Raw genomic sequence first — 21,790 nt, forward strand, 5'->3', positions numbered from 1 at the left:
GGGTTAGAAGACTCAAATATTTTCCTAAAATAGCTAGTAGCAATGGCTACTAATCCCTCCTCATCCTCCACCACATTTCCATTTTCATCGAGGAGCTGAGTTATCCTGTTATGTGCTCTCCTTTGCTTTACTAGCGCATGAAAGTATTTTGAATTCCTGTCGCCTTCCCTTAACCATAGGACCCTACTTTTCTGTCTCCAAAACAACTCCTCTGCCTTAAGAGCAGTAGATAGTTCCTTTAGAGCTTCTGATATTTCCTCAGAAGTAGCATCATCATTCTCATAAAGACCCTCTACCTTCTCCTTTAGCTCCTCCACTAGCTTTTCTGAGTTCATATTGTTTTGCCTCCTCCATTAGCTCAAAGCTTTCTGACAGCTAGCAATATGTTTCATTATATTTGCTCCAGGAGGAAGGTCCTCAGACTTTCATCCTTCCAGAATAACTTGCCTTACCTCCTCATTGTCCAACCAACGTTTATCAAATTTAAACTTCTTTTTTCTCCTTACTAGTTTTGTGAGAATATCTGTAAGGACCGGACGATGATCCGAACCCCAGAACCTGAGATACTTGACAGCTGAATGAGGAAACTTTTCATACCAATCCTCATTACCCACAGCTCTATCTAATCTGCTTCTAATAGTTGTCCCTCCCGATCTTTTTCCAACCCAGAAAAGCTTGTTCCCACTAAATGGAAATTCTAGCATTCCACAATTACTTAGCATTTGTTTGAAAGGTAAGAAAGAACTATCAAGACATTTCATTGCCGACCTGAGGGGTATAGAGATGAGAACTATATTTAGAGATAAAGATATATAAGCATTAATATAAATCAACACTTTTACATTATTTTAAGGCCTCAAAAATTCACACTGTAAGTATCTATGATCCACCGAACCGTATATATATATCTTTGATACAATCCCATGAATCAAATAAAAAAAAAGAGATCAAACATATCAATCCGGTTCATACAAACATGTTTGATTATGTACCTTTGTATCAACAAAGTTGGTTACGAGACCGGCCACAATGGAGAAAGATCTCGGTAGGTTCTAAGCAGGTACGGAGTGAGTCGTGACCAAGCTGAGCTCTTTCATTATCTCCAAAACCGAATATGCGTCCAGTTTGCGTGACCACAATGGTGTGATACAAACCGGTGCTAACTTGAGAGACACGGTGTGGTTTCAGACTCTCCAACACTCTCGGCCTCAGGACTTTGTCTGAAACTCCTCTGTCCGGGAACCCAAGGCTTCCAAATCCCATCCACCCAAACCCATACAATACTCCACCTTCCACTAATACAAATGTCTTCCTCTTTCTTGCACACACCTGCACGCCAAAGCAAACTCATGATTAGGACATTTCTAAGCCGGTTAAACCGATCCAAACTGAACCAAAACCTAACCGAAGTAACCGAAATAACAGAATCTAAAGCCGGATCACATATTAGCTCCCTGAGAAAACATACTAGGAAGAATGTCTAACCTGGACAACAAGGCAGTTGTTGAGACTGACCAAAACTTGAGGAGTGATCTTGTCGTTTTCGTCTCCATGGCCTAGAGCACCGCAGTAGCCTTTACCCCATGTGTATACCTAATACGTTTAAAAGAACAATCAAAACAAGATTCTTCTGATTTCTCAAAACCAAGAGAGAGATGGAAACAAAGAACTTACACGGCCATTTGAATCAAGTGCCACGGCGTGTTCATCCCCTGCAGAGACACGGAGTATATGAACACCTTTTCTTTTAAAAGCCTGAATAACACGTGGCTGGTGCTCGTCCTGCTGCTCTCCGTGACCAAGACAGAAGCTAGAACCAGAGCCAAACGAGTAAACCGAGCCATCCTGCGTCACAGCTAGCACATAGCTCGGTCCAGCTGCAATTTGCACCACAGGGCCAACGCTTTGGAAAAATTCAACAGCTCTGGGTATTGGACTGTCCAAGGTATCGCCATGACCAAGCTGTCCATGTGTGTTTGATCCACATGTGAACACACGCCCTTCCCTTGATAGAAACACAGTGAAGTGCAGCCCCGCAGCAACCTGGTAAAGAAGATGAGTTTGTTAATGTTTCCTTAACCCAAGTTAGAAAATCATTTGGTATCAATCTTACCTGCTTACAGGGAGTTCCCTTCAAAGCCTCAACAAGCTTAGGCCTAAATATTGGACGGCTAGTATCTAAGTGACCACAGCAATGCGATGAGTTATCCCCACATGTAAGAACCTGAACCGCATTTCAAAAAGATAAGTGAGTATGGAAAGCAAAAAAATATACTTTCTAGAAACAGAAGCTGCCAACGAACCTCTCCAGATTGCAACACGAAAGCAGAATGGTTCTGTGTGGCTGAGACCTGAGCAACTTTAGCAGAGAACGGGAACTCTATAGGCGTAAATGCTACACATTGAGTAGTTTCTGGGCCATGAGCAAGAACACCAGACAAACTCGAACCACAAGAGTAGACTTTTGAGTTGTTGATTAGCAACGTGTGATACCTCCCTGTTGTAACTTGCATCTGCAGAAAGAATCAAAGAAAATGCATTTGAGAACCTGTAAAAAAAGCAAAGAGAGAAACAAGCTGAAACCATACATTGCCTGCAGAGGTTTGAACCATATCTGAGGACTGCTCAACAGACTGCAAGAACCTCAAAAGCCTCTTCCAGTTCCCCTCACAGTTAGCAAAGAGCTCTTTCTGTGTAGTAAACCCCATCCCCACGTACACAGGATGCACAGAGCAGAGCTGAGACGCCGCGTAATCAACTAGCGATCTAAATTTCAAAGGGTACGACAATCCAGAGCTTCCTCCAAATACCTTAGAGGTCAACTCCAAGCTAAGTAGATCAACCGCGTTAAGCCGGCGTGAGGTTAACACCTCCAAGATCAAATGAGAAGGGAGATCCTCTAACGAAACCAACCAGTTCCTCTCAGCCATTTTTCTAAGAAGAGAGCTTTCAAACCACCACCGAAATTCACCTGAACCCAAAACAGAGAAACACGCAAGCAATCAACCAAACAGAAAAAAAAATAGAGAAAGAATCTTTCGATCGAATATCAAAACAATCAAGAGGAGCAGAAGAAGAGGAAGAGTAATGTGAAATGCGTGACAGCGAACCTGGAAAGCAAAAGCTCTTGACTTTATCGGTGCCGAAACTTGCCACTAATGAAATCAAAAGTCTAATAAGAGCTTCCTTTTTATATAAGAAGAAGGGTGAGAAGACGTGTGAAGAGGAATATTAAAAAAAAATTAGGGAGAAATCAATATCTTGCTGCTTAAGCTTTCTTCTTTTGTGGCGATTCTTCCTCTCTGTCATATAGAGCTAGTTCGCAGAATATTTTGAGAGGCTTGGTCATCGTCTTGACACTGTTTTTGTCTTTTAAAAATTATTTTAATTTTTTTCATATCTGTGTTTATAATTGGTAACTTGTTGCCACCATTTTTTGTTTTTTTATTAGTTAATAATGAAATTATAAAATTTAAAAGATTATGTTTATTAAATTATTATTAACTTAAATATTATTGAAAAGTGTTGATCCTAGTAAATAAATTTATAATTTTAAAATTTTAATGTGTAAAAACCTAACTATAATTAGAAATAATCTCTATAATTATATCTAATCTATTAATTTAGGGTCCTATTTTTTATTACTTAAAAATGTTGTCATTTAAGTTTTGGATCTATTCACTTCTTATTAAAAATAAATTTAACATTTCTTACAATTCGGTTATACAATATTTATCCCATTAACACTAACATAAATTAACCAATACGAAATACTAATCAGATCTAAACGATTATATAAGCAAAAACTCATCATTAATCCAAACATTTACATACCACATGATCATCTTTAAGTCGACAATGTGTGACTCAAGGGAAGAGCTATGCTCCACACTCATCTCTTTTCTCAGTTTTGTTACCTTTTCAAAGGAATAGCGATTGGCCTCTCCTTCATTCAATTCTGGTCTCTTGACCATACACTGAATACCCTTAACACTGTGTCAACAAATCGCTCAAAGGGTTATAAGGGATCACAGACATCAGTTTTATGTTGCTTGGAAGGGTCCCAGATGGCTGCGAGAGACAATTAATTCAAAAGCTGGTGTTCTTTTTTTTTTTTTTTCAAAAGCTGGTGTTCAATAAGAAGACAATCGTAAAGTCCTTTCAATGATGGTTTTCAACTATGGGAGAAGGAGCTCTCTGTGCTCCGTTCTGCATTTCTTCATTTTTGAGCTGTTTTATTCTTAGCTGAAGCTGTATAACTTTTTATTTCTTATTTGAACCATTTTGGTATGGTGAACAATTGATGATTCTATTTAGCAAAAAAAAAAAAAAACAATTGATGATTCTAATAATAACCAGAGTTGAAAAACAATTTGAACAAATCTGTTACAGATTTTGTTATGTATATTTTCGAAATATTGTTACCAAAAATATTTCTTTTTTAATATTTTAAATGTTTGGGCGTATATTGAATATAAATGGATGATTTTTAGGAAAATATTTAAAAGCATTAAAAAGAAGAAAATATACATAAGGTTAGGTACAAAATATAAACAATAACCACAAAATAGGATAATAAACAATATGCTAAAGAAGGTAAATAAAAGCAATACCATACTAATTATCGAAATATATAATTAGTTTAATTTGTAAATGAAATGGTTCTATTATGATTTTCTTACAGTAAATTTTTTACAGTAATTGTTTTTCAAAAATCTGTATGGTAACTTTTATTGTATCCTTCCAACCATAACTTAGGAAATAGTTTTAAAATCTGAAGTAAAATCTTTTATATATATCAATAAACATGTGAAAATATTCCATATCAGAACATTTTAGAAACCAAATCTAAATATTAACCTCAAAATGATAATAATTAAATTTATAGTTAATTTTTGCTAATGAAACAGTTATTTTTGGTTTATTTTTTCTAAGTTTAGTTATACAAATGGTTACTTTGGTGAATGGAAGTTTTTTTGACTAAAGATATGTTTTATTATTTTATAGCAGGATAAAATCCATGCAGCAGTCAAAAAGTTTCTTTATGTTATTGTTACCAATTAAAATACGATTACAAATAAATTTCAAAATAAAAGAAACAAAAAACAATCTAATCAAAAAATTTATATAATAAAATAACTTAATACATAATTATATTTGTTGATTTCATGATGAAAAACATAATCCGCGTTTCAACGCGGGTCATATTCTAGGATTATATTATACTAAAGTCTTCTATAATTGTATAATCTCAGTTCATCCTTCTATTAAACCCACCACCATAATCACTCTTTATCTTAAAATTAAGGAAATAACACACTATAATACAAGCTTGGGCCTATTAAAAACTCATTGTCAAAGATACATCCATGAAAATGCAAAATACAGTTTCTGTTGCCTGCTTCTTTACACAATACTATTTCTTCGCCACATTTCACTTATTCAGAACTTTATTTGGGATAAAGTTGGATTATTCAACTTAACGTGAAGCTTTTACCAAACCAAAATATACTTTAATCTCATTGTCAGACTTTGTGTTCTCCATGGACACAAAGTTTAGTTGTGCATCTCATTTGACATGGGTGCAAGAGCTTCGGTCATGGTCCCTTTATCTAGTCCTGAAACGAAAGGAGGACAATGGGGACAGTTTGGTGGTTGGTATATAGGTGGATGGTAGTATGGCACGCTTGGGGTGCACCCACCGGTTTGGCATCCTCCACCAGTACCAAAGCCAGGAACCGTCACTCCCGGAATGGTAAAACCGGGAATGTGGGTGCCTGGCACAGTTATGGGAGGGATTGTTGTGCCTGGTACAGTTATGGGAGGGACAACTACACTGGGTACACCAGTAGAGCCACTTCCTCCTCTACCGATACCAATCCCTTCCCCTGAACCACTACCTCGTCCAATGCCTTCACCGAATCCGGTACCTGGGGCTCCCCTGACAGGACCGCAATTGGGTTGGCCATACCCTGATCCTCTTCCTTCTCCAATGCCAACACCTGAACCATCACCATAGCCTATTCCTTCTCCAAAACCACTGCCTCCACTTGAGCCTATTCCTTCTCCGAAGCCACTGCCACCACTAGAGCCAATCCCTTCTCCGAAGCCACTGCCTCCACTAGAGCCTATCCCTTCTCCAAAGCCACTGCCACCACTAGAGCCTATTCCTTCTCCGAAGCCGCTGCCTCCACTGCCATAACCAACGCCATAGCCATATCCCATAGGCTTAACTGTGTGATCAGGCTTCTCTATGCCATCAATCTTCTCTTTGTCTTTAAGCTTCTCTTTGTAATCAGGCTTTACTTCATGATCAGGCTTCTCTATGTCATCAATCTTCTCTTTGCCACCATCATTAAGCCTCTCTTTGTAATTAGGCTTTACTATATGATCAGGCTTCTCTATGCCATCAATCTTCTCTTTGCCACCATCATTAAACCTCTCTTTGTAATTGGGCTTTACTATATGATCAGGCTTCTCTATGTCATCAATGTTCTCTTTGTCACCATCATTAAGCTTCTCTTTGTAATCAGGCTTTACTTTATGATCAGGCTTCTCTTTGTCATCAATCTTCTCTTTGCCACCATCATTAAGCCTCTCTTTGTAATTAGGCTTTACTATATGATCAGGCTTCTCTATGTCATCAATCTTCTCTTTGTCAGCATTAAGCTTCTCTTTGTAATTAGGCTTTACTATATGATCAGGCTTCCCTATGTCATCAATCTTCTCTTTCCCACCATCATTAAGCTTCTCTTTGTAATTAGGCTTTACTTCATGATCAGGCTTCTCTATGCCATCAATCTTCTCTTTGTCAGCATCATTAAGCTTCTCATTGTAATTAGGCTTTACTTTATGATCAGGCCTCTCTATGTCATCAATCTTCTCTTTACCACCATCATTAAGCTTCTCTTTGTAATCAGGCATTACTTTATGAGCATGCTTTTTTTCAGGATCAGGTTCTTCTAGCTCACGCCACATGGATTGCAGTTTATGATCAGGCTTGACCTTGTCCTCAGGCTCTTCTGGCTCACCCCACCACGCGGACTGCAGCTTATGACCAGGCTTGACTTTGTGGTCAGGTTCTAGACTGAACAAGCCATGATCTTGTTCCCTCAAACTAACCTTCCCAGGCTTCACTACATGGTCTAGATCCTTAAGAATCCTGCGTGCGAAAGTTGAACTGAAGAAGCATAGTAAGAGGAGGAATCCAAAGCACTTGCCTTGGTGTCCCTTTCCCATTTTTATTTAGAAATAATTTGATCTTGATGTACATTCCCGAGTAAAGAACCACCTCCTGGTTTTATAGTATATGAGACTTTTACTTAAATCAAAACACATCCATAAACGCAAAATGCCTCTGCTGAAAATACGCATGAAATAAAGTAATTCACAAAGTTAGCATGAAGAACATTAATGAGAATTTCTTGATAACACAAATTGTATGTTTAGCAACTTCAAATTTTGAAAACATATTAGGATGATTTGCCCAACAAGAAAACTCCATCCACACAAAATCTTGGGAACAAGAATGTTATTATATATGTCTAAAAGTTGGTAGAACCTTCAGCCAAAGCATGTGCCATGTACTGTGTGTTGTCTCTCTAGAGCAACCATGTATAAACATATTCAAATGGTCAAGGTATCTCTCAGATGAGATGTGGAGAAAACATGTTCAAATCTCTAACAACATTACCAATTGCACAGCTCATAGAATCTTCATTGACCATTCCTAGCTAATAACTCCTCTCAGAAACCATCATACTTCCTCTCTAATCATCGCCAAAATCAAAAGGCTCCTTCATGCCCCGGACTCAAACAACTTTTATTACAAAAGGTTATAGAAAGAAAAACAAATATCAAAGGAAACAGTTTCAGGTTTTGTTTGTCAATGCAAAAACAAAGAGTGCTGCTTCTTTTGATAAAGAGTAAAAACTGTGGAGACTTAATCAACAAATAAACAAAACATAAAGGACCTACATACAATATCAAAACCTTTGACACTCCTCAGTGCTCATGCAACCACCGTTCTACATGTCTCGTTACTTAAACTGAACAGTTGTTTTGTCATCCCCGGCAAATTATCTCTCTCTCTATCTTGTACTCTTCATCTCCTTTCTCCTGTAGACTTGACAAGTTTCGGCCTTTCGATAACTAAACTCATTTTCAGAGTCTCGATTGAATAGCCCTCTCCTCCTTCTTCCTTCTCTGTACGGCTCCGGCGTTTTAGGTAAAGCGAACTCTTTAACATTCTAACTTATCGTCTCCTTAGCATTGCTGATTTGTTGCAAAGGCATTTCCTTTTCGTCTATCTCCGCTTGATTATAGTTAAAAACCGTGTCTTTTTTTGAAACTTTCTTCTTGAACACTGTTGATTATGCTTTTATATTAACTGAACGATTTGTTTTGTAGTGTGATTCTACAAAGGAGAGAAGATGTCAATGATTGGAAGCTCTTCTTCACACAACGATCAAGATTCAAGAAGCTTGCAAGTGCTTCTCGAAGCTTTCGGCTCTCGTTTCTCTCTAGACGACATAACTGCTGCCTACCACGAAGCTAGTCAGAATGTTGATGTGGCTGGCGAGATTCTCTTTGCCATGACTGAAAAGACTACTGAGAGTGACCAAGTCAAAACGAATGAAGCAACTCATGCCAAAGCCAAAGTATTGAGGCCAAAAAAGAGTTCTGTATCTGTTGGCAGTGTTTCAAGTGTTATTGGTAAGGAGTATGTTAGAGCCAGACCTGTATCTAATCCTCGCCAAGAAGCGAGTAAACCGGTGAAGATAGACTCAAAGGATATACCAGAAACTGAGATGTGGTGTGAAGAAAGCAAGGAGGCAAACATCATAAGCAGGGCTCCAACTGAGGTTGAGGAGTTTATTGTTAAGATGCTTGGAGAAGGCTTTCAAGCTAGCCCTGAGCTCATTCACCAGATTCTTGGTAAGCAGTTCTCTTCTTCCTTTCCTTGATTAAACATCCTTTTCTTCTTTAATGGTATTCATGATGCTAAAACTTATCTGCTTTTCCACCAAACTATCAGGCGTATGTGGCTATGATGTGAAGAAGGTAAGCCAGTTCCCTTAGCTCTGAGAAAAGTAATGTATTTTTGTTTCTTCAATTGCTTTTGACATGCCTTTGTATTTATCTTATAAAAAAAAAAAAAATATATATATATATATATATATATATACTTTTTTGGTCAAAATCTTATAAACAAATATATTATATGTTTTACCTTTTCTTGGCTAAATCTTATTATATTTACACATACCTTAAAGCTCATCAAGATGACCACCAGCTTAATTATGACATGTGTCCTTAACTGCATCACTTTTTTATTTGAGCTTACTTTGACAAATCCTTTTTGGGTGGGTTAATTGACTTTTCAGTCCTACTGTCTCCTCTAATTTTGTTCACTTGTGTCTCCTCTAGTTGTGTTCACTTGATTGTTATTGGTGTCTCTATAGCTCTTGACATATGGATCCTGTGGGTATTTCTTAGATCATGCCCGTTGAATCTTTGTGTGTTTAACTTCTTCTTTTGGCATCATCCACTATTCCACTCTATTCTTAATCATATTGCAGAGTACGGAGAAACTACTTGACTTGTCTGATACCAAGAAGCATGCTGATGCTGGAATTTCCAATGAACTTGTGAGCTTTTGCTATATGACATTCAGTTTTGGTGGTTGTTATAGAATGTCTTTCTACTAAATTTCACTCTGGTTGGTTACTTGGTCTATTCAAGATGTCAAAAGTTGATCCTCAAAGACAGGGATCTACTTCCTGCAACCAAGTGGAGTTCTCTCAGAGGTATGCCTTTTCTAGTCAATCTTTGTACAAAACCCTTTTGATCATCTTCCTCTTTCTCTCTATGATGATGCAGTGGTGGAGCAAGAACCTTAACAGGTTCAGAGGAAGGAGGCAAGGACAACTCTGGTCTTGAAAAGGAGGTTTTAGAAGCTTTATTCTCATGTGCAGAAAGATATGAGGAAGTGCGAAAACTAACTCGGCGATTTAGAGAAATTAGAGGAAGAGCTGCTGGTCGTCCTGTTGTGAAACCTTTGGAAGACCCTTTCCAAGAGAGAGTTGTCACTGTGAAACAATCTCCACATACATCTAAAGAAGGTAAACCGTGTCAGAGTCTTCACATGTACTACGTTTATTTGAGTTTAAATCTCAAGAGTTTGCTAAACTATCTCTATGTTTCTCCCTTTGATTAGATGAAGATGATGAAAATGAATACAAGGCACTCCGCAAAGCAGTGCACGAGAATTTGCATGAGATGAAAGAATACTACGGAGCTGTAAGTCTTTGAGATCATAAAGGATTCATGTGATTGTTGCATAAGTAAAACCTCTTTCTCTTTGGCAGGCGGTAGAAGCATTCTCCAAAGGAGAAACCGAGCGAGCACGGAGACTCGTGGAAAAGGTACATTTTGGAAAGGACTTTGTGGTTGAATGTGATCTCTGTCGTTCTTGTGTTAACTATTTGATATCTTCCACAATACATAGGGACACTTCTTCGGACAAAAAGCTCGAGAAGCAGATGACAAATCCATAGCAAAGATGCTTGAAGTCAAGTGGGTTAAATTTCGCAACCATTTTATTTTTTAGTCTTGTACTGTAAAAGGTGTTGAGAAATTTTCAAAAAACTATGATATAGGGAAGAAGACAATGGTTCCACTTATAAGGAAGACGAGGTAGTCATAGTGAATGTGAATGAGCTCGAACCAAGGGAAGCTCTTCGTCTTCTCAAACTCCAACTTAAAAACTTCACTGGCATTCCATGTACGTTTTTCAAAATCTCCTTCTCTAGACCATTTTTGTCTTTAGCATAAACGAATCTAATCTCTTTTATGGATTATGATTCAGCTATCAAATGCCTGAGAGTCAAATTAGGTGACAACAAGGAAGATTCCAAATGCAAACGAAGGGTACCTAACTATCTTTGCTCAAATATCTTCTTCATCTCTAAAACAAACTTTGAGTTGAGTTGGTTCACTTTGTTTTCTTAGCATACTGCAATTGCAAAGCTGCTGGAGGGTGAATCCATTGCCTGGTCTAAAGAAGATGATGGCCTCGTGATGATGATTCGTATTGATGAGATTGACCCTGAGAAATTGAGTTTTGCCAAGAAATAAAAACACCATTTGGTTCATATCCTTTTTGCTTAGTTCCACTACAAAATTTGACTATGCTGTTTCAAACAATATTCGTATGTAACAAAAGCAAAGAAGCATTTGGCAGAAATATATTTTTTTTGGTTTATCAAGTCATCTGACATTACAATATGCTTAATAATGTTTTGGGGTGAATCATACGGCACACTCCACACAAAGGTGCCCAAAATTACTCTACCAACATTGGGATATCTGACTTGAGAACCTGTGTTTGCCATTCTGAATCAGATAGGTTTGGCACTGCACCATCAAACAAACAGTTTTTAAATACTAGATCTCTCAAAACCAGAGATAGCTGTTTTATGCAATACTGCATTTTCTCATCGCAGCCACTAAGTCATTGTTCTGATTTTGAGTTATATTGAACCCTATGCTGAAAAAAATAATCAAGTTCTTATCACAATACCTTGAGGAACATTGCTTTTACAGTTTTACTATATAATTCAAGAAACAAAAACTATATAATTCAAGAAAGCATTCCTCTGGCTTATATATGTAGTTCGTTTATGGTAAAAAAACAAGAATATGTTTCAAAGTTCAGATCTAAGAGCGTCTTCATTGAAGATATCTCAATGATTTTTTCAACATTAAAGTAATAAAAAAGAATGAGATGAGTATCTAATATGAAAATCTCTACAATAAAATTTAAGATACTCTTCTACACTTAGCCTCATACCATTAGTCTCTTTATTTTCATGACTTTAAATTTAACTAAATAATCAAACTATATTATATATATTACTATATATTTGTGAGTTACTCAACCGAGTTTCTCACCACTAACGATGCTTTAAAAGTTCTACTTTCATATTCCAATCCTTATAAATTCAGAGTTTCACATAAGTGATTCATGATTCTGAAAGACAAAAACAGATTCAATTGTATAGAAGAAACATCGAATAACTATCCCCACCTCAAATTAAATTTAACCAAAACACTAACAAGATTATTGAAAGAGTGTCTTCATCATCACCATATGATAATTCTACTCATGTTCAACCACCAGAACTCGTTCCTGAATTTATCCTAAGAAGTTGGAGATTCTTTATTCTCAAGACGTTAGTCCAACGAAAGTTTGTTTTATGGGTGATTCTTCGGATCTTAATCCACAAGATGGTTAAAGAACTAGGATCTCAAGCGGCTCTTTTTCTCTTGAGGTATCTACAAGATAAACTTGTTAATAAGAGAGTGAAACTCATCACTATATGTGTATATCTTTGGATGTTAGCAAATACCAAGAAAACCCATATTAAAGAAGATATTACAGAGGTTTGGAAATATGTATCAAAATTTGGCTTGTGGATCATCTCTTTCTTTTCTCTTATTGTAGCTTCTCTTGTAATCGTGTGGGCGACAATCATGTACATTGAGATGACAATATGTCTCAAAATCTCCATTTGTGTCGTGATTGGACTCTTATCTTCCTTCTTCTTCTAATCTATATTAAGATCTGCTTTGGTAAAATTAGAATTTTGAAGGAGTCTGATAGTGTTGTAGGACCATGTATCATATATGAAATATTTAGTGTACAAGAAAAACACATGTGGTTGGAGTTGAAGTATAGATCTGAGCTGCTTGACTATACTGATTGGTAGTGTTACTATTGTTATGTAGTTGGATACCATTACTTCTGTAAATATGACAAGGAGATAATCATCAATAAAAGAAGTTTGTGTATAAATATAAAAAAATATAGAAAAAGAAATGGTCTAAACTCCCTTGGAATGTAAACTTGATCCAATCTGTTACCTCTAATTTTAAAGAGAATTCGTTTTTGAAGTCTAATATATTTGTTGATGTCCTTGCAAGATATCAATATTTAGTTTCCGAAGTCACCTTATAAAGGTCGCAACATCTACATTTATTTTCCTGAAATTATTTGACAAGATGGCATTAGTCCAGAAGGAAACACATTATATCACATATGGTTCATGACAATTTGTATCACAATAATTATGTATAGAATCAGCCAAAGTGCTTGAAAAACGAGCCATGAATTATACTCTTCCTGCCGAGAGTATAATTCCTCATCTTCCACTATTTGGCCACTACTTCAAAACAGGCTTGTTTGATGTGAATGAGAATGTTGGAGTCTATTTTCTACAAAGTAGTGGAGGTAGTTACATTGTGTGGATACTAGAAGACCTGTAGAAGAACATATGGTCTTCAATCCTCATTGAAACTCCTCAAAGTATCTTAGACCAGCTCAGTCACTTCTTTACCTTATCCTTTGAAGGTTTTACCAGAGCTGCAGACTTTGTCTTCGCTAAAGTAGAGATGAGATCTTTCTATCTCCACTGCCACAACCCTGCTACAATGGTGACTCGAAAAGAACTCATCCAAGAGTCTACAGCCTGTGCATGTACACTGAGAAGAAACAGTTTCAGGAACCACAGAAAGACCTCTTGATGTTCACCTGAGGATGAACATACATTAGCCGAACAGAAGAAACAGTTAGTAATTGTAGCTAGTTGCGCATATAGTGATTGCTTCTTCTTCTTTTTTTTAACTAAATAAACATTGTACAACACTCGACAACAACAATGATTTTTTTTAAAGCCATTAATAATTTTAATTTTCTGATCAAGATCACAACTTGGAGAGTCCTTCAAGACAATTATATATGTTGACTACCCAGAACAATGGCAACGTCTTTTAGATTGGTTAAGTACAACTTGCAAAATCAACAAATTTATGGAGCTTTGTTTGTATTGCGGATACCCGATAGAAAATATGAGTAAGTTCATCGCTTTTCCTTTCCGTATGTCCATTCTTGTGTATGATTAACGATTCGTTAGTGAAAATACTGGTTGTTTCAGTGTAGCACATCGATTCGAATAGTTAGGTGGTAACAGCTCCTGTGTAGAAACATATTAAGGGAAGAGTCAATTGTTCTGTGTATGATTTAATGATGAATTTTTTAAAAGTGTACTATTAGAATACATTGTGGAGGAGACATTTCCTCTACTTCTGACTATATTTAGTGATATTATACAGATCAAAAATCCTCGTAGAGTTTATGAAGCTGATATGCAAAATATTTTGGCATGAGTATATGTAAGTCTGCAATGAGAGTAGTTAGTTGTGCTTCTCTCGGCAGGAATTATACTTGTTCCTAAATTTAATTCCCTAGAGTACAATTCAAACCAGATTAAGTGTGTGTATAATTTATTAATCAAAGTGAAAGATGCGGGACATGGAATCCTAGATAAGTGGTTCCAACTTCACTTGTGACTTTTTTTTTTTTGAAACACTACTCCACTTGTGATCCATGTCTCTGTTTTCTTGTATACGATTATAGTAATAGGAAGCAGCAGAACCAGTAATCACTGTAGCAGAAGATGCAGTGAAGAACTGTGTGTCCCAGTAGCAACCAAACAGATGGAAGAATATGGCAATGGTGATGAAAGGCGCGTAACGTATGCTGTAACTGCAACAACTGTCACAGTTCACTTTCTTTAAGACGAGATTGTAAGCGCAACAGTTAGTGTTGTTGCAGTTGTTCTGAATAACCTGACCAGAACTGAATAGATGGAGAGCCGCCGATAGCCAGAACATATAGAATATAGCGAAGTTAGTGTTGTTGCGTATGGTATAGCCGGAATATAATCAGCGCTTGCACTTCTCCTATTACTTTAACAACAACATGACATTTCATTAGCAAAAGCCAGACTAGTTATTACACTACTAAGAAGCTAATAGTCACATTGAGGACTGATGTTGCCATGATAATACATACGGTGGATGATGGCAACTGAAGTGAGGATAGCTATAACTGAGATAAAAGTCATCAGAATGGCGACTCCACGGACATGAGTCAGCTCCTGTGAACAAGCAAATGCAAATAAGCCTGTAGAAGTGTGGGACTAAAGGTCTCATGGAGTAATGAACTTACACTCTCATAATGGGTCATGCTCACCAATAATTGGTGTTACAGCATCATCCATCCAGCTTCAGAAGATAGAAACGTAATACAGATATTGAGTTATTATGACGTGAAAACACAGAGACAGACAGAAGAAACATGATTTTCTCAAACCAACCTTTCAAGTAACAGAAGATAGTCAGTCACCGATATTAAAAGCATGTTGAAAAGGACAACGGTTATCCATGGCATGGCAGCAACAAAATGCCGAATAAGAAGCAGCCAAACAACGGGATTGAAAGAGCGGGACAAGGCCTCCACAAACAATCAATACTGGCCATGACTTGCCAATATCAGCAACATAACGCTGCCATTGAACAACCAAACATTCTTCAATGTTCCAAGGACAAGTTTGAAAGTAGAATCTACATGTCAAAGAGAGAATATTATCATTTCTCCGACCTTTACAACCGAGGCACGGGAATCCAATGACCTTCTAATCGATTTGTCTATGATCACGTCATCTTGAATGTTCACACCACCCATTTTCTGCCAGTGGCTCAGTGATCAGTTTGAAGCACGAGCAATATATTGGCAACTCCAATAAACTACAATTAAAAGATCAAAACTCAAATAAATAAATAAATAAAGACTTAAAGCTTTATGAAATGTGAATATATAATGCATACTTACCATTCACACTAGGGAAGATTATAGGGTAACAAGGACCCTGAAGCTGAAGAGATGAGTTCCTCATTTCAGGAGTACGAAACACTCAAAGTAATCATAATTCCTGTCTGCCCAAAATCACTCATCTTGAGATGAAACCAAACATTTCTCATCGGCCTTCTAGCTTACTCGGCTTTATATGGAATTGAACCGAAATCATATGTACGTAATAACCAAACCAAACTCGGAAATAAGCGTGGGACCCACAAATTAAAAAATGTTGACGTGGACCCTCTTAGAAGAGAGAAAAGTCATTATATATGTGATTTCGGTATTAAAAAAAGAAGAAAAAAAAGCTAACAGTTTCTCGTTTCTCAGAATGGCTTCTTCTGTCGACGTTCCCGCCACCATTCAAGAAGATGATGAAGTTGTTGCCAAGAGCTTTCTAGCCCTCAGCTTCATCTCCCGAGAGAGAGAGAGAGAAAGAAAGTAAATATTTCTCAAGAACGCAACGGTTTCACATAATGGACTCCGTCAATGTTCTCGTCATCCAAGAAGAAGATGAACATACAGACGACGTTTCCAGGAAATTTTTGGCGAAGTGGAACAAGCCTCTCCTCCACATATAGAAAGACTTTATTCATCAACTCCTTGTGAAACTTACACTATTGTTTGATCACCAGAGCTAGTTCGAAAATTGATCATAAGAGGTTGGAGATTATCTATTATCAAGAAATCAATCAATGTTGCTATGTGGGTTATTATTCTGATTTTAATCCAGAAGAAGGTTAAAGAGCAAGGATCTCAAACTGTTATGTGTCTCTTGATGTATCTCCATAATGAACTTGTTAACAAAGTGAAGCTCGTTGCTCTATGTATTTGTCTTGGGATGATGTTAGACATTGCAAATAAAACCAATGTCAAAGAAGATTCCGAGGAGGTTAAAGAGGAGAAAACAAATAGAGAGATTCAAGAACTTAATTAATATTGAGAGTAGCTTTTTAATAGCAAAATTGAGATCTGTTTTTGGTGAACTTAGAATTCTGAAAACTCATAGAGATGTGGGACCATATATCTTATATGAAACTTCTGTGTACAAGAAAAGCACTGTACGGTTGGAGTTGGAGTATAGATTTGAGCTGCATGACTATATTGATTGGTCTGATACCATTGATTTTGTAAATATGATAAGGAGATAATCAACCGCAAGAAAAGTCACTATATATATGATTTCGGTATAAAAAATAAATAAAGAAAAAAGCTAACAGTTTCTCGTTTTTGAGAATGGCTTCTTCATGTTCCTGCCACCATTCAAGAAGACGATGTAGTTGTTGCCAAGAGTTTTCTGGGTGAAGTTCTTCATCAACTACTAAGTCCACTCTTATCATCAGAGGGTAGAGTTCCTACGTGAAGCAAACAAGTTGTTCACTCTACACGCTTACTCGCTTTCTCCTTCGGACCACTCCGATTATATGCTCACGTTGCTTGATCCGCATCAGACTTACTTCGGCCGACCTTGTCTTGGTCGACGAGTGTGTCCTTGTTATCCTGGATGATCAATGCTCATCTTGGTGGACGGACCATACTAACCACTTGCTTTAAATCATGACTTACCATTTATTTCAAAAGACCCACCATGAGTGGATCATTGTTTGCAAATATTCTTAATTACGTTAAGAGATACTTGTTGGAATATGATTGCAACCAGCTGGCTCCAAAATCTTACTCGAAGGAAGGTACAGATGAGAGCGCAGAGGATGGAGGATTGGCCAATGCTCTCAAGTTCCTTAGGAGTCTTCATCAACGCTTCTTGGGGAATATAAAGACGTGAGTATGCTGCTTCATGCATGATCCTCATTCATGAAAGTTAATGAACGAGATGTGGAATGTGTTAAAAGTTAAAAACTCTTTAGTACAGGTTTTGCTTATCTGACTAAATATATCCCAACATTATAGCCTTTTTCTTAACTTCTTATTATCAACATTATTTTTATCATCAGTTTATCGTAAATCGAGCAATAGGGTTAATAATAAGGCTCCAAACCAGCTCACTCTTTTTTTTGTAAGAGGCAGTTTAGTCAAGCAAAACAAAACAGAACAAAAGAACTCCAAAAGACACAAAACGAAATATATGGTTCTCTTTTTGAGAAGATTAACTTAAAATAAGATTGTTTGTGTCACAAACAAACAAAAAAAATTTATAAATTTTTTTCAAACCAAAATATATGCTTCTCGTTTGAGAAGACATTGTTCGAGTGTCAAAATTAGGGAAAACTTGAACAACGTTTCACAGCATATAATACAAAAAAGAAAAGCCATGTTCGTTTCAGAGACGCAGCGTCAGTGATCGGCGTTCAAAACTATAACTAACTTCTTGCTCAAGTATGTGGAGACTACCACCGGCAGCGGTACTTTTGCCGCCCAGAAACAGCCGCATCACCATTTTAAGTGACGCTATTTTACACAGCGGCAGAATAGTCACTTGCAATCCTTGTAAAAGTTGATCGCAGCGTCACTTGATTATTACGCCACTTTTGTTTTTGCCTAATTTGATGACTGATTTTTGATCGCCGCAAGTGATCGCAGCGTCAATGTACCGAACAGGGCTAAAGCCTCAAAACAAAAACTTCGGAGAAGGAAAAAGCAATATTTAGTGACAAAACCTCAGAAACGTAATTAAACATTAGAAAGAGAATAATAGCTAACGGTTGAAAACACTTTTGTCTCCAGTCTTTAGCATAATTTTCAAAGAAGTTAACCCAAAAGATACGCTAGACCTCAATGATGACAATATGATATGACTCGTATCTTCATACTTGATAATTATATGAATATATTCTTTTCTAAATACTGTAGTTCAAACACCTAAATTATGTTAACAAAAGATGAACCTTGAAAGTCAAAATGGAGACCTTGTATCGTTAAGACTTTATAACTCACTTCTCTGTGAGGTGATAGCAACTGTACAAATGAGAGTGCTTATCGACAAAGACATGTCATATATAAGAAAGAGGATCCATGATAATAAGAAACGGATCAACTAAGTCCTCTGTGTTCTGTTAACATTGAAGAAATCTCGCCTAAGAAGAGCTTCTTAAGCTACTTAAAATAAGCAAAAGGATCAAATAAGAAAAGGAAGCTCAATTTGAAGACATTCCGCCTCTAGGTGATCCGTTACTGCTCTCTGCAACGTCAATCTCTGAGGATTTGTCTTCTTCAGGTTCCAGACCAAGGACGCCTAGAAGTATGAACTCCTTCAACAGAAGCGTGTCCACAAAGGTACCCACATCTTGGCTAAACTTCCCAGAGCATCTCTCGCTACTCTCTTCCCCTTCTTTAACCTTTCCCCTCACCAAAGAGGCCACCGGAGCTCCGTTTCTATAAGCAGTACACGCCCTCAACACGTCGTGAGCACAGCTGAAGAAATGTCCATACGAAAAGTCTTCAAAATACTGTAAAATCCAACAAACCCCATCAGAACAATCAAATCTCAAGTGAGTGTGTGTGTGTGCTGTAGAAACATTATAGTTCTTTTGTTACCTTGGGTGGTCTCCTCATGTTGTAAACCATTGTCTTTAAAGAAAGTAAGAATGTGTTTTCGCTGTAAGCTTTAGACTGGGCCTCACCGCCTGCAGAACCCGCTGTTCTCTCGTAGCCAGGCTCGTTGAAGTAAGGCTTTTCATTCAAGATTAGACCTTGGATCGAGACAAGAACCTGTAACATTGTGGAATTGTTGGGGATCCATTTCTCCCTCGGGGCACCACTCCAAGTGCCCAGAAGACTCAGACACACTTTCCCACAATTGTACAGATTTGGGTTGATTCTTAGCCCACCAGACTGGTAATGAACCATCTGAACAAAACCGAAAAAAGATTCACAATCACAAAAGAGAAGACAAACACTCGCTTTTGAGACAGTTCCATTGGACTTACCGGCGGCACAGAAGGGTATGTATCAGGGAAGTAGATATCGAAAAAGAAGAGACCGTCATGGTATGGAGTTCCATCAGCTCCAACAATCACAGCCCTCATAAGGTCCATCCTAGACTCATAAGCTCTGACAAATATCATCTCTGTTGCAAGAAACAAACAACCAAAACAGAGAATGTCAAGCAGCGGAAACTTATGTATTAGACAGTGTGTATAGTTATTACACTAACCTGGCAAATCATTCTCAAGAATTCTCCACTCTTCTTGAATCCTTTTCATCCATTCTTTGGAATGCTGAAAGTAGGACAAATAAATAGTCATTTCTTGAGGAAAAAACGAAAAACAAAACATACATTCAAGAGTAATGGTCAAACCAAACCTGCTTTGTAGTTGTTCCCCGAGTAGCGAATTCGTGATCCCCCAAATCTTCAACAATGTCAAACTTTTTGAAAAACAAATACTTGCCAAGATAATCCTCCATGTTTCTCTTAACCCTGGAACAACTCTGAGCTGAAATAACCTCCTCCACTCTAGGCCGAGCGCTAGGATACATTTTATGCCCTTTATACCAGGGTGGGTGGTTCGGCACCGGAAGCACCAAACCAGAAGAAGCCGAAGCTGGAGCTGGAACCGGAGCCTCCCCCATCACGGTATCAGGAGTCTGAGGCTCAAGATGATCGGAAGAAGAAGAAAACTTCAAAGCATGCGCAGGGTAATTGTAAGTCTGAGTTTTCATTGGCAACGCGTAAGCAGAGTTCGGTATGACTCCTTTGGAGTTGTGAGGCAAAGCGTTCCAAGATGAGTGGATTCCACTTCCCACTGTTGCCTTCTTGGAGCTGCTGCTGGGAGCTTCGGGTTTGATCCCGTGTTCGTCGCGAGAACACTTGCCGCTTCCGCTTGATTTAGAGGTTTCAGAGTTTGGAAGCCAGTCCATCGTCACCTCAACACCAGCTGGGATATCCTTCTCCTTGGCATCAAACAGGGCTTGATACTCGGAGACGTAATCATCAGCGCGATCATCCTCCTCCTCCTCAAGCTCATCCTCCATCTCATAGCCGTACTGATCAGAATAGTCATCGTCGTCTTCGTAGATCAAAGAATCAGGGTCTAGCAGACTATTTGATAATGGAGAGGAACCAGGGTACGATTCATCGTTGTTGGTTGTGTCATAACAATCGCTAGCAGATCCCTAAATAACAAAAAGAATCAAAGCTTGTGAAAGCATTACTAATGAAAATAATATGGAGACTTTAATTACCTCAAGTTGCACATCATCGTCTCCTAATTGTATAGCCTTCCCTTTGTTCTTACTATCAACATTGTTGTTATTAACAACACCTTCGTATTGCTCCACACCATTAGCTTCTGGAGTCGCCGCCTACAAGATAATGAATGACACAACAAGTAAGATAAAGCCTTTGACCACAAAGGGAGTTAGAGAGATTTGCTCAATCACTTAAGCAGTTAAAGAGACAATTGCAAAAAAAAAAAAAAACCTAAGATAGAGTCGAAAACACAAACAGAGTCACGAAGAACCAAACACAAGTATCACATTACATAGAAACTAAACTGACAGGTCGATCACAGTTACGGTCTCAGTGATCAGAACACGAAACAAGAAACTACAATTGGCAAAAAACACTACGAACAAAACGAATCCAACATCAAAGAGACACGTGATCGAACCTTTAATACCAAAAAAAAAAAAAAACTAAAGCGAATCACTAAACCCTTAAAATCAACAAAATTGGAGAAACCCAGACGATGATCGCTCGCTCGCGCACACGACGCAATCACCCAGAGAGAATTACACAATTCCGCAAAAATCAATTTAGTGAATTATTAGGTAAAGCATGAACCTTAAGAGCTGTGGAGCAAGAAGCGACGGGGTGAGCGATCTCGGGCTCCATTGAAAACGATCGATCTCCACCTCACTAACCTTGCGCGCCGTATTCACTAGTTAGATTGCGCAGAGGCGATGATGAAACAACACTTCCTTCTTATTAAACCAATTCTCTCTTTAATATAGAAATTGATTATTTATGAAAGTTTTCCAAATTGTGCGTTTTATTTTTCAACAAGTCAATACGTAAAAAGTCTACAAGATGGGGCCCGTTTTTATTTGTACGGTTGTGATTTTGTTTTATGG

General features: G+C 37.7%; 4 protein-coding genes across 5 annotated transcripts; 1 reads left to right on the top strand and 3 right to left on the bottom strand.

Moving 5' to 3' along the window:
• Positions 1-825: 825 nt before the first annotated feature.
• On the bottom strand, positions 826-3,548 carry LOC111205371 (ultraviolet-B receptor UVR8). 2 transcript variants are annotated; one of them, XM_022701080.2, is made up of 7 exons: positions 3,111-3,548; positions 2,589-2,971; positions 2,304-2,513; positions 2,114-2,224; positions 1,675-2,043; positions 1,486-1,593; positions 826-1,329 (listed from the first exon to the last, which is right to left on the bottom strand). In XM_022701080.2, exons 2-7 carry the CDS (start codon positions 2,928-2,930, stop codon positions 1,000-1,002), a joined length of 1,470 nt encoding a protein of 489 aa, XP_022556801.1. In that variant the 5' UTR covers positions 2,931-2,971; positions 3,111-3,548; the 3' UTR covers positions 826-999. The 2 variants fall into 2 exon arrangements, with proteins under 2 accessions (XP_022556801.1, XP_048602234.1); XM_048746277.1 differs by lacking the exon at positions 3,111-3,548 and having other exon boundaries at positions 2,589-3,101.
• Positions 3,549-5,267: 1,719 nt separating this feature from the next.
• On the bottom strand, positions 5,268-7,279 carry LOC111205751 (zinc finger CCCH domain-containing protein 4-like). The gene has a single exon (XM_022701938.2). The coding sequence runs from the start codon at positions 7,237-7,239 to the stop codon at positions 5,557-5,559; it is 1,683 nt and encodes a 560-aa protein (XP_022557659.2). The 5' UTR covers positions 7,240-7,279; the 3' UTR covers positions 5,268-5,556.
• A 323-nt stretch (positions 7,280-7,602) lies between these two features.
• On the top strand, positions 7,603-11,270 carry LOC111205752 (putative nuclear RNA export factor SDE5). Its single transcript, XM_048745902.1, has 12 exons — positions 7,603-8,227; positions 8,410-8,937; positions 9,038-9,063; positions 9,582-9,650; positions 9,745-9,809; positions 9,883-10,124; positions 10,220-10,302; positions 10,371-10,427; positions 10,511-10,578; positions 10,662-10,786; positions 10,871-10,932; positions 11,014-11,270. Exons 2-12 carry the CDS (start codon positions 8,433-8,435, stop codon positions 11,137-11,139), a joined length of 1,428 nt encoding a protein of 475 aa, XP_048601859.1. The 5' UTR covers positions 7,603-8,227; positions 8,410-8,432; the 3' UTR covers positions 11,140-11,270.
• A 7,421-nt stretch (positions 11,271-18,691) lies between these two features.
• Positions 18,692-21,697, bottom strand: LOC111205372 (probable ubiquitin-conjugating enzyme E2 25). The gene is made up of 7 exons (XM_022701081.2): positions 21,501-21,697; positions 20,900-21,019; positions 20,021-20,830; positions 19,872-19,935; positions 19,645-19,784; positions 19,253-19,564; positions 18,692-19,164 (listed from the first exon to the last, which is right to left on the bottom strand). The coding sequence occupies exons 1-7, from the start codon at positions 21,549-21,551 to the stop codon at positions 18,853-18,855; spliced, it is 1,809 nt and encodes a 602-aa protein (XP_022556802.2). The 5' UTR covers positions 21,552-21,697; the 3' UTR covers positions 18,692-18,852.
• Between the last annotated feature and the right edge of the window lie 93 nt (positions 21,698-21,790).

This window comes from Brassica napus, chromosome C1, assembly GCF_020379485.1.
Source record: "Brassica napus cultivar Da-Ae chromosome C1, Da-Ae, whole genome shotgun sequence".
Classification (NCBI taxonomy): Eukaryota; Viridiplantae; Streptophyta; class Magnoliopsida; order Brassicales; family Brassicaceae; genus Brassica; species Brassica napus.

Coding starts and splice junctions, on each gene's coding strand:
- LOC111205371 (XM_022701080.2), bottom strand. CDS start 2,930: ATGGCTGAGAGGAACTGGTTGGTTTCGTTAGAGGATCTCCCTTCTCAT. Junction 2,225..2,303: donor TCGTGTTGCAATCTGGAGAG/GTTCGTTGGCAG, acceptor AATGCGGTTCAG/GTTCTTACATGTGGGGATAA. Junction 1,594..1,674: donor CACTTGATTCAAATGGCCGT/GTAAGTTCTTTG, acceptor TAAACGTATTAG/GTATACACATGGGGTAAAGG.
- LOC111205751 (XM_022701938.2), bottom strand. CDS start 7,239: ATGGGAAAGGGACACCAAGGCAAGTGCTTTGGATTCCTCCTCTTACTA.
- LOC111205752 (XM_048745902.1), top strand. CDS start 8,433: ATGTCAATGATTGGAAGCTCTTCTTCACACAACGATCAAGATTCAAGA. Junction 9,064..9,581: donor GTGGCTATGATGTGAAGAAG/GTAAGCCAGTTC, acceptor ATCATATTGCAG/AGTACGGAGAAACTACTTGA. Junction 10,933..11,013: donor ATTCCAAATGCAAACGAAGG/GTACCTAACTAT, acceptor TTGTTTTCTTAG/CATACTGCAATTGCAAAGCT.
- LOC111205372 (XM_022701081.2), bottom strand. CDS start 21,551: ATGGAGCCCGAGATCGCTCACCCCGTCGCTTCTTGCTCCACAGCTCTT. Junction 21,020..21,500: donor CTTGCTCCACAGCTCTTAAG/GTTCATGCTTTA, acceptor ATTATCTTGTAG/GCGGCGACTCCAGAAGCTAA. Junction 19,565..19,644: donor CATACCCTTCTGTGCCGCCG/GTAAGTCCAATG, acceptor GGTTTTGTTCAG/ATGGTTCATTACCAGTCTGG.